The sequence below is a fragment of the Salvelinus fontinalis genome, chromosome 7, assembly GCF_029448725.1.
Source record: "Salvelinus fontinalis isolate EN_2023a chromosome 7, ASM2944872v1, whole genome shotgun sequence".
Lineage (NCBI taxonomy): Eukaryota > Metazoa > Chordata > Actinopteri > Salmoniformes > Salmonidae > Salvelinus > Salvelinus fontinalis.
The window spans coordinates 45,206,354-45,224,321 of NC_074671.1; the positions used below are offsets into that span (position 1 = coordinate 45,206,354).

The window sequence follows — 17,968 nt, forward strand, 5'->3', positions numbered from 1 at the left end:
TTCGGACCTTTAGCTTTTGTGAAGAGGGGTGCAGAGAAGACGGGACTGCAGCCACTCCATTAAAATAAATCTGCAACATCGTCGTCCTTCCCTGACTTTTCCTAAGTATTTGTATTTTACAATGCTCTTAAAAGACAAACAAAATCGTTTTTTAGATGTTTGTTTGTTGTAACACCTAATTGCCAAGACAAACAGCATTGGTACCAACACGCTGATGTGTCTTTCCTCACTTCATGATTGAATTATCTGAATAAGGATCATGACGATTAAGGGGGTGACTGAATTTACAATGTACAAAGAGTAGTTTACAATGGCAAGAAAACCAAAGTGAATGGATGCGCAGACTGTATTGGAGATGCATTAGAATTTGGAACATCTCACAAGTTATTCATATGGAAAAACATTATATTTTAAATATGTTCTATTTTATTGTATTGCATTGTATTGTTATAAAATACTATAACAGCAGAAATCAATTGACATGGCAGGAATCAACCATTCAACATGAGAGATGCTGTTAGATTCCACTGGAACAGCGGCAAAATATGTGCATGCCAGGGACGTTAAGAAAATGTGGTGCCGGACATTTGACTGGCAGCATTTTAATTTACAGGACATTTGAGAAATGCATTGGGTGTGTAAACGTGATTACGGCGTCCACACACAGTGTTCAGAACAACTTAAATCACATTTAGATTATGGTAATTAATCTTAACAGAACATGCAAGTCGAGGATGACGTGTGTCCTTACAGCACACTTTGAAGATGTTAGAATTACTGTCCACATTTACTTTCTCAGCCAACAAGACCAGTAATGAACAGCAAAATCTAATCATAGGCGGCACGTTAGTTTAAAGTTTGGGGAAGCAAATGTTCACCATAAAAATGCAACTTTATAATATAAAATACCATGCATCATCCCATTTGCAGACGTATGTAAGATAGCCTACTATTTGTAATGTGATGACTCAATCATAACTCAATCACTGTTTGCAAAAAAAGACCAATCAATGCATGGCTGAGTAAATATAGTGTAAGGGCCTGGGCTATATCAGATACATTTCTTCTTTCTTTGCATGTGAAAAACACATTTCATGCAATTCTACTACACTTTATATGACTGGAGATGTTAGCAGAATCTTTTTTAATTAGGCAAATAGTCTACTCTGCTGAAACTGACAAGCAATAAAAACAACTTTTTCCATATAATAGGCCAACGACAAGGGGAGACACAAATAGAATATGACGTCCATCTAAACTGGAGGAGGAAATTATTGTCCAAAAACAAACTTAAGTGGTATTGACCCAACAATGAGAATGAGTGTGAATATGCGCAGTGTGCATATTCATATGGCCGATGCTGTCACGCCCTGACCTTAGAGAGCTTTTTATGTCTCTATTTTGGTTTGGTCAGGGTGTGATTTGGGTGGGCATTCTATGTTCTGTATTTCTAGGTTTTGTATTTCTTTGTTTCTGGCCGAGTGTGGTTCCCAATCAGAGGCAGCTGTCTTTCGTTGTCTCTGATTGGGGTTCATCTTTAGGCAGCCCTTTCCCTTTTTCTGTTTGGGATCTTGTTCTTTGTTTGTGTGCAGGTAGTTTGCACAACGAAGCTGTTCGGTCGGTATATTCTTTATTGTTTTGTCTTTTCTTAAGTTTCACTTCGTTAATAAATTATGTTGAACACAAAGAACGCTGCGCCTTGGTCTCATCCTTCCGATGACACCCGTTACAGATGCTCTCAGCTGGTGGCCGATGCTCTCCGCTGGTGCCAATAAGATAGACTATAGGGCCTACTGTTTGTTTCTGAATTAAATTGAACATTTTGATAACTAAAATACTAATGTATTTTCATTGCTTCTCTTTACAGCAATAGCCATTTGCTTTCCAAACTATGTTTTCCTGCGATTGAATTTAGAAATACTGTAATATGCCTCTGCTTTTCAGTGACAGTTGCAACTCAACAATCATCTATTTTGTATTTGCAGCGCTCGCGGCCTTTCCTTCCGACTGAAGTTAATGATCCTCTGTGGCCAAATCATGCGTTAGTAATCCATTTTGAATTATTGTAGACGGGAGTAGGCTAATTAGGCAATATCATTTAATCGATTTAATTCAAATTACTTTGGGATATCTACTATCTCCCATAGTAGAAAAGTTTACCTACTCTATTGGTCAGCTTGTCGAGAAAGAAATAGCCCAAACAGACTCTAGGAGAGTTGTGGGACGATATATCTCAAATTCATAAAACCAGTAGGCCTAGGTGCCATACATTTTTTTTTAAGCAATAAATCTGATGCAACAGATCAGAACGTTTAGCTTAAAACGTTGATAAACTATTTCTTAACATTATTATGGCAGCAATACGCACAAGGCAGTAGGCTACGCACACATTTGTATTTGGCTACCGGACAATGAAAGAAAGTTGAAAACCAATAGAACATGAGAAACAAGCTACTAGTTTTAATGTCAGAATAAAATTATTGCGTCCACTGATCGTGAGATTTTGCCTTGGCTACATTGAAGCAAGGTAAAACATGCTTCATAATATGTAATAAAATGCTCAGGTTTCAAACAACTAAGTAGCCACAGTATATGTTATAAAAACGTACACTGCCTCCAGCTCAGTGCAAAGTGGTGTGAAAATCACAAATATTAGCTCTTTTTAAATTGTGGCCAAAAAACTAACATCCTAATGGCTGTCAAATGTGCTTCCACCAAGTATTGCTTCAGGGGCGCAAATATTTATGCAATCCAGACATCTCCAGATGTTTTTTTTAATTGTTGTTAATAGACTGTACATCTAATCATTGTCTCTCCTCACTAGGCACTGTATGCCTGTTTTACCATAATATACAACGATATCTGGTCTTACCTCTTTAAGTGGGCCATGAGATAACACAGTGTTTCACAGTGTGCAGGTGGCAGCAGCTTCAGACCTTCATGATGGGCCTCCAACCGCTTGTCTGGATCCGTTATCTCTAGAACCCGACAAACGCACACAGTCAGCGTCTGCAGTACAGGAACCATAATACACACACCCAATAACAAAAATTCATAAAACGTGCTAAGTTTAGGACTAACTTGCTGCCTCCATGAACCTTGGGTAGGCGTCGTACGTGATAAGAGGAATAGGTAAATCCCTGAAATACAGTTTCAGTGCGCCAGTGATTATGTTGATGTCTTCATACACATTCACAGAAATGTCCGCCTTTTCACCATCTATTGGGAGACAGAGGGAGGATTTTAACTTGGCTATAGATGGGGCAGTTAATTAAAAGATGCCACAAAGGTTGCAAGTATCCAAAGGGATAACTTAGAATGACATAGTTCTGTGGCTGTGCAGCCGGTCTAGAGATTATAAACTCAGTTGACACTCAATTGCAGTTATCAGGTAAGGCCAATCAACAATGAAATAACTGTAATAAATGAACAATGAAATCGTTTTCTGTACCACCTAGTTCTCCCGAATCTTGCAACAATAGTCCTTGAAAAATGCTGTCCAGGCCTAAGTCCAAATGATACCCACTGACTGCCCCAACCAGAAAGCAGGCAACTGAATGAGATACAGTGGCAAAGGAAAAAGGACCTTGCCTCTGTCGAAAGCCAGCTTCACATCTTCAATCAGATCACTGAAGCCTGAGATTCTGTACAGGCCCTCAGACTGAACACCTCCAGTTAGAGGAGGAGGGGAGAGAAAGACAATGACGAATTAAACGGCTTTACATTTTCATCAAATTAACATCTCTCCATTACTCATCAGGAAATTTGAACAAAGTAACATGAACATTGTTACTGGAGGATGTCAAACCATAACCCTATATCAAAAAAAAACATACCAAGTGGGTCATTTTCTACTGCTCACCTCTAGACTCAATCTCTTGTATGCACATGTCCACCACCATGGGTCGCTTGGAATTGTGGGCTTTTACCAGTGTTGTAAGGTCACAACTGTATACTTTCTTGACATGCTTGAGGTCAGGCTTGCAGTCATTTGGCACCATTTTGGAACACTGCTTGTGGACATTCAAACCGCAATCTGGGAGGGAAAAAAGATGGGATTTGCAAAAATGCTGTATCATTTAATTTAACCTTTATTTAGGCAGGGGAGTCCTGCCTAAATGAAGTCTCATTATCACAATTAAAAATGGCAGGTAGTAGAGCAGCAGCACTAAAGTATTATTATGTTACAATGCATAAAGACTGTCCTCAATGTTATTTCCAATTGGAGATGAATTGTCTCTTTTATTTAATTGGACCTTTATCTATGCAAGCGGTCCCATTGAGATCAATCTCATTTGGATCAATCTCAAGGGAGCCCTGTATTACAAGAGCATCAAGATATTACACATTAGAAAGAGAGACAAATACTTCTAATCAAGAAAAAGTACAAGAGTAAGAACCCACTCTCATGCACATCATTTCTTAAGGTCTCTGATCAATTTGCCTGTGGCATTGAAAACTAGAGTATGATGTCAGTTCCGGGTGGGTTGCCAAGACTGCTGGTGTCACCTTGAGCACTCAAGTGAAGAATAGAAAAAGCAAGATCTAACTCCACTCTTAATTATTTCCTAGCGAAAATAAAGCATTAAGCAGTGGTAGTTTTTTTGTTGTTGTATGGAGGGCAAATGGGAAAGTGTCAAACATACATTTATTGCTAACTTGCTACGTTAGGCCTATTTGAAATAATTAAAGTTTCAAAATGCTTAGGTTGTTACAGCCACGTAGCCAGTGCCAATGTACTGGCGTTAGTGAATGCTCTTGACATCCTGCCAACTTTACTATCGGAGTGGTATTTGTGTTGGCTGATAAAGAACCTAGAATACAGCACACACATGCACCCCCAGACAGCAGTCTAAATCCTGTGACGTCAGCTTCTTTCTCAGTGCAAGGTCAGTGATGAGATGACGCTTTGATATGATTTGGCATCTTACGGTCAAGGATGAAAAGGTTAGTAGGCAATGAACTAATGACCACCACGTGATCTTGAGACACACACGTTTATATGACAAGCTTTTTTCATTAAAATTGACACACAAGCTTTGGTGTTGTTCCTCACAGGCATTGCCTCTGTCGAACAGAGTTTCTGAAAAGAGTTTCCAGATCAAATCACTCATATCCTTAAGCCGAAATCACATGGGGAGACTTCCGCCAACGACGTGAAATTTGCGTGTGAGTGTAGCAAGCCTCCGTGCCAGGAAAAGCCGTAATAAACAGTTATATTACTCCTTGAAATTAGTCTCTCCAGACAGACTAGTTGACTCCCACAATGTACCAATGCTCCAGCTTACACATCTGTAGAAGTTCCGGCGTCAGTTAGGACAGAGGTGCAAAATAAAAAATGATTACAAGGGTTTGAGTGAGAGGTCTAACTGGTGTCTCAAAGTGACCATACACACGTCTCCAATCTAATTCCAAAGCACTTTTATTACTACAGGAAAGAGCCTTCAACTTTTTTCCCCCTCTCCTAGCATTGTCATTGAAGAAATAAAGCAAGCACACTTGTCGTTTTTTGTTTGGAACAAAGCCCTGCATCCTTGCCATCACACAATTAGTGTCAATGTTAAGCGATTAGACCTGGCTTCGCAGTCGGCGTTTCAATTCATACCGAAGATGTTCAATGGCTCTGTGCAGGCCAGTCAAGTTCTTCCACACCGATTGACAAACCATTTCTGTATGGACCTTGCTTGGTGCACAGGTGCATTGTCATGCTAAAAGAGGAAAGGGCCTTCCCCAAACTGTTACTACAAAGTTGAAAGCACAGAACAGTCTAGAATGTCATTGTATGCTGTAGCGTTAATATTTCCATTCACTGGAACTAAAGCGCCTAGCCCGAACCTTGATAAACAGCCCCAAACCATTATTCCTCCTACACCAAGCTTTACAGTTTGCACTATGCCTTGTGGCAGATAGCATTCTCCTGGCATCTGCCAAACCCAGATTCGTCCAACGGACTGCCAGATGGTGAAGCGTGATTCATCACTCCATCACTAACATTCACTTGTCAGAGACCAGCCACCCGGACAGGTGATGAAACTAGTGGGTTTGCACAACCAAAGAATTTCTGCACATACTGTCAGAAACCATCTCAGGGAAACTCATCTGCGCGCTCGTCTTCCTCACTAGGGTCAGACTACAGTTCGGCGTTGTAACCGACTTCAGTGGGCAAATGCTCACCTTTGATGGTCACTGGCACGCTGGAGAAGTGTGCTCTTTACAGATGAATTCCGGTTTCAACTGTACTAGGCAGATGGTTGACAGCGTGTATGGCGTCGTGTGGGCGAGCTGTTTGCTGATGTCAATGTTGTGAACAGAGTGCCCCATGGTGGCGGTGAGGTTATGCTTTGGGCAGGCATAAGCTACAGACAACCAACGCGATTGCATTTTATCGATGGCAATTTGAATTCACAGCGATACAGTGATGAGATCCTGAGGCCCATTGTCATGCCATTCATCCGCCGCCATCACATGATAATGCACAGCCACATGTCGCATTTTGGGATGCTCTGGATCGATGAGTCCAACAGCGTGTTCCAGTTCCCGCCAATATCCAGCAATCTTTATTCCCAGTCATGTGAAATCCATAGATTAGGACCTAATGAATATATTTCAGTTGACTGATTTCCTTATATGAACTAACTCCTTAAAATCTTTGAAATTGTTGCCTTGATATTTTTGATCAGTATATGTAGACAAATAAAAGTAGGCTAGTTATTCAATGTGAGCAGAGTTTCTCATCTAAACTGTATTGCACGCTGCACTCCCAAGTGGTGCAGCGTCGAAAGCACTGCATCTCAGTGCTTGTGGCGTCACTACAGACACCCTAGTTCAAATCCAGGCTGTATCACAACCGGCCATCATTGTAAATAAGAATTTGTTCTTAACTTCTCTTGGGTAGGGGGCAGCATTCGGAATTTGGGATGAAAAGCATGCCCAAATTAAACTGCCAGCTACTCACCCCCAGAAGATAAGATTAGCATATTATTAGTATATTTGGATAGAAAATACTCTGAAGTTTCTAAAACTGTTTGAGTCATGTCTGTGAGTATAACAGAACTAATTTAGCAGGCAAAACCCAGAGGACAAACCATTCCGATGTTTTTTTTTTGAGGTCACTGTCTTTTCAATCAGATTTCTAAGGGACCTTCTTGCAGTTCCTACCGCTTCCACTTGATGTCAACAGTCTTTAGAAATTGGTTGAGGTTATTCCTTTGTGTAATGAAGAAGTACGGCCATCTTGAAGGAGGGTCACTCAAAGTGTCCTGTTAGATAGAGGCGCGTGACCAGAAAGCATGCTACAGATTGTTTTAATCCTGTATTGAACACAGATCATCCCGTCTTCAATTTGATCGATTATTTACGTTAAAAAATACCTAAAGTTGTATTACAAAAGTAGTTTGAAATGTTTTGGCAAAGTTTACTACATGTAACTTTTGAGATATTTTGTAGTCATGTTTCACGAGTTGGAACAGGTGTTTTTCTGGATCAAACGTGCCAATTAAAATGGACATTTTGGATATATATCGACGGAATTAATCGAACAAAAGGACCATTTGTGATGTTTATGGGACAAATTGGAGTGCCAACAACAGAAGCTCGTCAAAGGTAAGGCATGAATTATATTTTTTATTTCTGCGTTTTGTGTCGCGCCTGCAGGGTTGAAATATGCTTCTCTCTGTTTGTTTACAATGGTGCTAACTCAGATAATAGCATCGTTTGCTTTCGCCGAAAAGCCTATTTGAATTCTGACATGTTGGCTGGATTCACAACCAGTGTACCTTTAATTTCGTATCTTTCGTGTGATTTAATGAAAGTTTGATTTTTATATACATTTTTATAGTAAATAATTTTTTAATTTGGCGCTCTGCATTTTCTCTGGCTTTTTGCCAAGTGAGACAGTAGCGTCCCACCTAAACTCAGATTTTTGGATATAAATTTGAACTTTACCGAACAAAACATACATGTATTGTGTAACATGAAGTCCTATGAGTGTCATCTGATGAAGATCATCAAAGGTTAGTGATTAATTTTATCTCTATTTCTGCTTTTTGTTACTCCTCTCTTTGGCTGGAAAAATGGCTGTCTTTTTCTGTGACTCGGCTCTAACCTAACATAATCGTTTGGTGTGCTTTCGTCGTAAAAGCTTTTTGAAATCGGCCACTGTGGCTGGATTTACAACAAGTGTATCTTTAAAATGGTGTAAAATACTGTTTGTTTGAGGAATTGGGATTTCTGTTGTTTTGAATTTGGCGCCCTGCAGTTTCACTGGCTGTTGACGAGGTGGGACGCTACCGTCTCACGTACCCTAGTGAGGTTAACTTTTTATGGCTGCAGGGGCAGTATTGAGTAGCTCTGATAAAAGCTGCCCATTTCAAACGGCCTCGTACTCAATTCTTGCTCGTACAATATGCATATTATTATTACTATTGGATAGAAAACACTCTCTAGTTTCTAAAACCGTTTGAATTATATCTGTGAGTCAAACAGAACTCATTTGGCACAAACTTCCTGACCAGGAAGTGGAAAGTCTGAAATCGAGGCTCTGTTCTACTTCCTGCCTATAAATGGGCATGATACGTATTAGTATACATGCACTTCATAGACCTTCCCCTGGATGTCAAGAGGCGGTGAGAGAAGAAATTGAGTGTTTATCTTGGTCTGAAGTGGAATGCAAGCTCTTTGTATGACGTGTCCCCCATTTCCTGTTTTCTGGAGAGCGCGAGGAGGTACCTGGATTTGCCTTCTGTTTAACTGCCGTTATAGGCGACTACTATCTCCGGCTTTGATTTTATTTGATACCATGTGTGATGTATGATGTATGATGTGACCATATCGTAAAGTATGTTTTTTCAATATAGTTTAATCAGATTATTGAATTTTTTCGGGAGTTTTGCCGTGTTCCGTTCTCTGACTTTGTTGACGATGGAGAGCTTAGTGCCACTTGGCTAGTGTGCTTGCTAATTCAAGAGGGAAAGTGGCCGTTCTATATCCAAACAACAATTGTTCCCGACAAAGGACCCCTTGTCCAACATTCTGATGAAAGATCAGCAAAAGTAAGAAACATTTTATGATGCTATGTCATATATCTGTCGTACATGTGAACTAGTCGTCGGCGCCCAACTTTTGGGTACTCTAGCTATAGCGAAGCTGGATGTCGTAATGAAGTTATTTTTTAGAATTCTAACACTGCGATTTCATTAAGAACTAATGGATCTATCATTTCCTATACAACATGTATTTTTTAGTTATGTTTATGAATAGCTATTTGGTCAGAATATGTGTGTCAGAAAAAGTGTCAGAAAAATATCCGGACGTTGTGGAAAAAGTAGCTACGATAGCATAATGTATAACCACTGATTTCAGCTCTAAATATGCACATTTTCGAACAAAACATAAGTGTATGTATAACCTGATGTTATAGGACTGTCATCTGATTAAGAATATCAAGGTTAGTCAAAAATTATATATCTTTTACTGGTTTGTTACGATCGCTAACTTTTACTCCTGGGAAATGGCTTGTGTTTCTTCTGGCTATTGTGGTAAGCTAATATAACGCTATATTGTGTTTCCGCTGTAAAACACTTAATAAATCGGAAATATTGGCTGGAATCACAAGATGCCTGTCTTTCATTTGCTGTACACTATGTATTTTTCAGAAATGTTTTATGATGAGTAATTAGGTATTTGACGTTGGTGTCTGTAATTATTCTGGCTGCTTTCGGTGCAATTTCTGATTGTAGCTGCAATGTAAACTATGATTTATACCTGAAATATGCACATTTTTCAAACAAAACATAGATTTATTGTATAACATGTTATAAGACTGTCATCTGATGAAGTTGTTTCTTGGTTAGTTTGGTTGGTTCTTGGTTAGTTAGGTTGGCTTTGTGCATGCTACCTGTGCTGTGAAAGAAATGTCTGTGCTTTTTTGTATTTGGTGGTGAGCTAACATAAATATACGTGGTGTTTTCGCTGTAAAACATTTAAAAAATCGGACATGTTGACTGGATTCACAAGATGTTTATCTTTCATTTGCTGTATTGGACTTGTTAATGTGTGAAAGTTAAATATTTCTCAAAAATATTTTTTGAATTTCGCGCTCTGCCTTTTCAGTGGAATGTAGGAGGAGTTCCGCTAGCGGAACCCCGGGGCTAGACAGGCTAAAGACCATAATTGATTCAAGAAAATGATGATAAATAAAAAAAGTATACCAGGTTCATTTACTGTAAGGACCAAAAAATTGACAGCCATGCCATATAGATAACTAAATAGTTGGGAAGAGATTTTTGACTTACCGATTCCATGACACATGATTTATGGCAAAACGACACCAGATTCAAAACTCAATTTAAATTATATAGAATTCTTGCAACTAACAGAATGTTATTTATATGGGAGATACAACATTGCAGATAGCCCTACTGGGCGATCTGAAAAGTCATAGTCAATCGATCAATAATATATATATTTTTTTTTAAAGATATGTATGCAAAAAAAATATGGGGGATTGGAAGTTATACAGACAATTACAATGATGGAAGCACCAATCTGTAATATTAAAGCTGATCTACCCCCTAAATAATATTAAATATAATATTAATAATATTAATATTAAAAATAAAAAAGCAAAAGGGTGGCTACTTCGAAGAATCTAACATTATTTGATTTGTTTAACAATTTATTTGGTTACTACATGATTCCATATGTGTTATTTCATAGTTTTGATGTCTTCACTATTATTCTACAATGTAGAAAATTGTAAAAATAAAGAAAAACCCTTGAATGAGTGTCCAAACCTTTGACTGGTACTATAAGTATTCAGACCCTTTGCTATGAGACTCGAAATTGAGTTATGAGGTCAAAGAAATTGTCCGTAGAGCTCCTAGACAGGATTGTGTCGAGGCACAGATCTGGGGAAGGGTACCAAAAAATGTCAGCAGCATTGAAGGTCCCCAAGAATCACTGTAGCATAGTATAACATTACTCTAAGACAAGAACACCACCTTAATTTATGGTTAGGAATACGGTTAACGGTGTGGTTAAGGTTGGGGTTAAAATCACATTTTCAGAAGATAAATTATAGAAATAGGCGTGCTTTATGACTTTGTGGCTGTGGTAACTAGTGAAGATTAAGAATTAGCTTGACTTGAGTTACTGCCCTGATAACACAACTGTTGATGAAGCCGTCTGTTATGTGAAAAGTTGTATTAAAAAAACAAATAATGCTTTTATAAACAAGTAGGTTAATTACCCAGCCAAGCAGATATAAGAAGTTGTAGTAATTTTAGTTGTGAAAGGCATCATAAAAAAGCTTTGTCCTTCATAACAATGCAATTTACCACTTGATTAAATAAAATAACAATGGCTATATACAAGGGGTACTGGTACTGAGTCAATGTGCGGGGTACAGGTTAGTCGAGGTAATTTGTACATGTAGGTAGGGGTAAAGATAATAGATAATAAAAAGCAAGTAGCAGCAGTGTAAAAACAAAATGGGGGTGGAGGGGGTCAATGTAAATAGTCCGGGTGTCCATTTGATTAATTGTTCAGCAGTCTTATGGCTTGGGGTAAAAGCTGTTAACTTCTCTAGGATAGGGGGCAGCATTTTCACATTTGGATGAAAAGCGTGCCCAGAGTAAACTGCCTCCTACTCAGTCCCAGATGCTAATATATGCATATAATTATTAGTATTGGATAGAAAACACTCTGAAGTTTCTAAAACTGTTTGAATCATGTCTGACTATAACATAACTTATTTGGCAGGCAAAACCGAGGATAAACCATTCAGATTTTGTATTTTTTAAGTCACTCTCTTTTCAATGGGTATTCATTGGGAATCCAGATTTTTTTCCTTTGAGAAATGAATAAGTAGCCATGTTCAGAATGAGGCTCCAGTGAAGTGTACTGTTTGTTAGAGGTGCATGACCAGAAAGCATGCTACACATTGTTTTCTTCCGGTATTGAACACAGATCATCCAGTCTTCAATTATATCGATTATTTACGTTAAAAAATACCTAACGTTGTATTACAAAAGTAGTTTGAAATGTTTGGACAAAGCTTACAGGTAACTTTTGAGATATTTTGTAGTCACGTTGTGCAAGTTGGAACCGGTGTTTTTCTGGATCAAACGCGACAAATAAATGGACATTTTGGATATATATTGACAGAATTAATTGAACAAAAGGACCATTTGTGATGTTTATGGGACATATTAGAGTGCCAACAGAAGAAGCTCGTCAAAGGTAAGGCATGAATTATATCTTTATTTCTTTGTTTTATGTCGCGCCAGGAGGGTTGAAATATGATGGTCTGTGATTGTTAGCTGGGGTGCTATCCTCAGATAATAGCATTGTTTACTTTCGCCGTAAAGCATTTTAGAAATCTGACACATTGGCTGGATTCACAAAAAGTGTAGCTTTAATTTGGTATATTGAATGTGTGATTTCATGAAAGTTTAATTTTTATAGTAATTTATTTGAGTTTGGTGCTCTGCATTTTCACTGGATGTTGGCCAGGTGGGACGCTACCGTCCCACATAACCCAGAGAGGTTAAGGAGCCTTTTGGTCCGTTCCGGTACCGCTTTCCGTGCGATAGCAGAGAGAACAGTCTATGACTTGGGTGACTAGAGTCAGACAATTTTTTGTGCTTTCCTCCACCGCCTAGCATATAGGTCCTGGATGGCAGGAAGCTTGGCCCCAGTGATGGGCCATATGCACTACCCTCTGTGGCGCCTTACGGTCAGATGCCGAGCAGTTTCCATACCAGGCGGTGAAGCAACCGGTCAGGATGCTCTTGATGACGCAGATGTATAACTTTTTGAGAATCTGGGGACCCATGGCAAATCTTTTCAGTCTCCTGAAGGGGAACATTTATTGTTGTGCCCTCTTCACAACTGTCTTGGTGTGTTTGGATCATGATAGATTGGTGGTGATGTGGACACCAAGGAACATGTTCGGCCTGCCTTTTCCTGTAGTCCACAATCAACTCCTTTGTGTTGTTCACATTAAGGGAGAGATCGTTGTCCTGGCACCACACTGCCAGGTCTCTGACCTCCTCCCTATAGGCTGTCTCATCGTTGTCGGTAATCAGGCCTACCTACCACTGTTGTGTCATCAGCAAACTTAATGATGGTGTTGGAGTCGTGTTTGGCCACACAGTCGTGGGTGAACAGGGTGTACAGTAGGGGACTAAGCACACCCCCCTGAGGGGCCCCAGTGTTGAGGATCAGTGTGGTAGATGTGTTGATGCAAATGTGTTATCAGCTTTTTATTTAATACATTTGCCAACATCTCTAATCACCTGTTTTTGCTTTTCCATTATGGGGTAAACAATTTAATCCATTTTACAATAAGGCTGTAACATAACAAAATGTGGAAAAAGTCAAGGGGTCTGAATATTTCCCGAATGCACTGTAGGTTTGAATCTGTTTTCCCTAAAATAAAGGTTAAACAAAAATAAAACAACGGCAGTCAAGCACCCAAGCTAACTGGCTAACATTGATTAGTTTGCTAGCTACTTTAAATACAAAAATGAGAGAACAGATCAGACTGACCATTTCACTCACCTTTCCAGAGCTGGTTAGACTATTTTCATGTTATCAAGAGGGTTAGTGATAGTCACTTACAGGCAACATTTCAATTCCGTTTTTTTAGCCAATATTTACTGGCACCTGTCATAACAGGCACAACTTGTCATTCGTAAATTCATCACTTATTCTGTGCTCTGACACTCTCACACCAGAGTGCTCTGAACTCTAAATAGATTACCAGAGTGAAGTTACGAATGCCCTGTAGACACTTGTATGGTGCTGTATGTGACATCTCCTCAAAACCAGGTTCAAACTAGCTGTGTGTAAAAAGACAAAAAACAAAGCAGAGATCACAGTTTGCTTCCCACCCTCCCTTTACCTGCACATTTCACTCCCTGAGCGATGAGGCCCCACATGAAGTTGGCACAATATTCACACCAGTGGGGTCCCCGGAAGGTGTGCACCTGCAGGGGAGAGGAAGAAAGGATGGAAAACTTGGTCACTCTCTTACTGGATGGAAGGATAGATGGACATACTAGGCTTTCCCCTGGCTCTCCACAGCCTGTGCACACTGAAGGAGCCAATTGGGAATTATCCCTGTGAGAGAGATAAGCAGTGCTAGAAAGCAGACTGGCAAGTCTTAATGGTGGTTGGAGTGTGGCGGGAGTGTTTGTGAGTACCATGGTTGACAATGCCATGATTATCACTGAAATCTAAACGGGACCACATCACAAACAAATGCCTAGTTCTGCCACGTATTGGCTAGACCAAATCAGAAATGCTCAACATTTATCTCCAGTGAAAAGGCTCATGATTACCAAAATATTTACCCAAAAAATAAAAATCACACCCCTTGTTTTAGATTGTTATTTTGTGAATGGGAACGTGGAGGATAGGCATCTTGTGCAGATGACAAGATAAACAACAAATGAGAAAACCCTAATGGACTGGTGTTAATGCAGTCTTGTTCTTTTTTAAATCTCACAAAACAAAATTAATTATTGTGAAAATGCTATACCTTTTAAATTATACATATTTATGAATAAAATATGAATCCATTGAATTCATAAAAACAACAGATACGCAATATTTGATGTTTTCACTTTGTCCCATGCTCTAGTGCAGGTATTCCCAAACGGGAGCACGCACAATGCCGTCGGGGGAACACCAAAAAAAAAAGTTATTCACATTTTTATTTTTATGTATGTATTGTCATGACCCGTTTGTCCCGTTAGGAGGGGGTAGTTTTATAACTAACACCCACGTCATAAATTCCGTGCAGAGGCTCCTCTCCTTCACCATGCAGTATGGAGAGAGTTTCACAGTAAAACAAAGGGCCCAATTCTAATACATCCCAGAATTTAAGAATTTAACATTATTCCTAATTTAGAGAATGTGGAAACGGTCGGTGGGAGGGTCAGCTACAATCCGTCCACTTTGTTCACCGTTGTGATGCCATGAAAAGACAGCACAGCCACATTACCCTAACTCTGTTTATACAAGGTCCTCAATTACGAGTCTTGCATCTAAAAGGTTGGATAAAATGTTTGACGAAGTACAGTTGAAGTCCGAAGTTTACATACGCCTTAGCCAAATACATTTAAACTCAGTTTCACAATTCCTGAAATGTAATCCTACTAGAAATTCCCTGTCTTAGGATCGCCACTTTATTTTAAGAATGTGAAATGTCAGAATAGAGAATTATTTCAGCTTTTATTTCTTTCATCACATTCCCAGTGGGTCAGAAGATTACATAAACTCAATTATTATTTGTAGCATTGCCTTTAAAATGTTTAACTTGGGTCAAACATTTCAGTTAGCCTTCCACAAGCTAGGTGAATTTTGGCCCATTCCTCCTGACAGAGCTGGTGTAACAGTCAGGATTGTAGGCCTCCTTGCTCACACACGCTTTTTTCAGTTCTGCCCACAAATGTTCTATAGGATTGAGGTCAGGGCTTTGTGATGGCCACTCCAATACCTTGACTTTGTCCTTAATCCATTTTGCCGGAAGTTTATGCCGGAATTTCACATACACTTAGGTTGGAGTCATTAAAACTCGTTTTTCAACCACTCCACAAATATATATATATATTTTTTAAAGTTACAGGCAATACTCCACCTCTGTCATTCCAAAAACATAGAATATGCCAATCAAACAACCTCAATTGTGATATAACCACCATAAAGGCAGTGAAAAAGGAAGAGCGGAAGAAGAAAAGTAAGAAGCGCTGAACAGGTAGGTTCAGGTCTTACCTTGAAATTGTGGACTTTCTCATACTTGGTCGCGTGGTCGTTGTCCTTCAGGGTGGCTCGACGTACCAGCGAGGTGAGCTGTGAATAGGCAAACAGTTTGAGAGGTTTCCAGAAGGTGGCAGGGGACTTCTGGGTCCCTGACCCCATCCTCAAACTCAGGCTGTGGCCAGAAGGTCCTTCTACGCCCCCTTCATAGCCTTGTGTACCAGAGACTTCTTCCCCTCCCTGACTATGTACAACATGGTGGGTGGGTAATAAAAGATAAATTCCCCCTGTTTTCTCAGAGAACAGCTGAAGTGATGCCTACGTGGAGGACTGACAAAACTGGAGTGCGAGCTCACAAAAGTCAACTTGGAGCAGCTCAGAGCTAGCCTGCATCATTAAAATCAATGCAGCAGGTAAACCAAAACAAGCCAACGAAAGCAGTAGGTAGAATCCACTAAGAATGCAAAGATCTGAAAGGAAAAAAATGAAAGTCGTTGGAGTATTCCTTTAAATTACAGTGCCACATAGTTTTGTCCTTAACCCTGTGCTGGTCAGGGTGTCTGAAACGAGATTATTCCTCAAAAAATCCAGCTTGACTGGGTGCATCTATGCAGATGAGGTGTGTGGCGGAGTTAACCCGCTCCTCCCTATGTCGCACTGATACGGTCACTGGTGCACAGACAAAACCCAGAGTGAATACAGGCCATGCGGGGGAAAGCAAGAGAGTGAGCGCTGGTGGAGCATTGTGTCACTGCTGGATTTATGTCACATTAAGAATACGCCAATCAGAGAAAAGAACAGGCTCGGCTTTATCAACAGTGCTATAGTATATTCCTATTACCCCACAGGCAGAGTGAGTGAGAGATGAGAGGACGGAATGAGAGCTCAATCCTACAATACAGCTCAATGTTGCTTGACGCTGCCACTGTAGTTTCAGGGTTGAGAGACTGGGCATTAACAATCTGAATGCTACAAAAACATCTACCACATACAGAAAAAAAATCATTAAAAATCCCAAAATGTTAGGATATGGTGCAATTGATTGAACTTTCACACAACTAAGTCCTACATGGTTGTAACTTTCAGAGTAAAAACAACAATATAGGATCTGCATGTATTCAAAACAGCTATTTACCCAAAAATATTTGTCGTCATGTTACGCAACAGAGCTTCCTTTCAATTAGAATGAACCACACTTTAGTTAAAGAACACCATGCTTTCCTTAATATAATTTTAAACAAATGTGTTTCCATGATCTCGCCATCACGGTTGACAACTTCATTGTGTCCTCCTCCCAGAGTGCTAAGAACCTTGGCGTGATCCTGGACAACACCCTGTCGTTCTCAACTAACATCAAGGCGGTGACCCGTTCCTGTAGGTTCATGCTCTACAACATTCGCAGAGTACGACCCTGCCTCACGCAGGAAGCGGCGCAGGTCCTAATCCAGGCACTTGTCATCTCCCGTCTGGATTACTGCAACTCGCTGTTGGCTGGGCTCCCTGCCTGTGCCATTAAACCCCTACAACTCATCCAGAACGCCGCAGCCCGTCTGGTGTTCAACTTTCCCAAGTTCTCTCACGTCACCCCGCTCCTCCGCTCTCTCCACTGGCTTCCAGTTGAAGCTCGCATCCGCTACAAGACCATGGTGCTTGCCTACGGAGCTATGAGGGGAACGGCACCTCCGTACCTTCAGGCTCTGATCAGGCCCTACACCCAAACAAGGGCACTGCGTTCATCCACCTCTGGCCTGCTCGCCTCCCTACCTCTGAGGAAGTACAGTTCCCGCTCAGCCCAGTCAAAACTGTTCGCTGCTCTGGCACCCCAATGGTGGAACAAACTCCCTCACGACGCCAGGTCAGCGGAGTCAATCACCACCTTCCGGAGACACCTGAAACCCCACCTCTTTAAGGAATACCTAGGATAGGATAAAGTAATCCTTCTAACCCCCCCCCCCCCTTAAAAGAGTTAGATGCACTATTGTAAAGTGGTTGTTCCACTGGATATCATAAGGTGAATGCACCAATTTGTAAGTCGCTCTGGATAAGAGCGTCTGCTAAATGACTTAAATGTAAATGTAAATGTTTGTGTTAGTGTTCTCCACGTAATTGCTCAATAATGGCTGATCCCTTGGCTGTGAAATGGAAACATTTCCATTTCACACCTGTACAGGTTACCCATTTGTAAATAAGTGAAGCAGGACTA

The 17,968-nt window shown here is 40.2% G+C and overlaps 1 protein-coding gene across 1 annotated transcript in view; it reads right to left on the reverse strand.

Annotated features, from left to right (window-relative positions):
• Positions 1-17,968, reverse strand: part of LOC129859523 (N-chimaerin) — a 58,717-nt gene that overhangs the window by 6,875 nt on the left and 33,874 nt on the right. Inside the window, exons 8-13 of the mRNA XM_055929385.1 lie at positions 15,781-15,858; positions 13,907-13,991; positions 3,863-4,036; positions 3,592-3,669; positions 3,082-3,219; positions 2,873-2,978 (exon numbers count right to left, since the gene is read on the reverse strand). Coding sequence (XP_055785360.1) covers positions 2,873-2,978; positions 3,082-3,219; positions 3,592-3,669; positions 3,863-4,036; positions 13,907-13,991; positions 15,781-15,858 — 659 coding nt within the window. The remainder of the gene's footprint in view (positions 1-2,872; positions 2,979-3,081; positions 3,220-3,591; positions 3,670-3,862; positions 4,037-13,906; positions 13,992-15,780; positions 15,859-17,968) is intronic.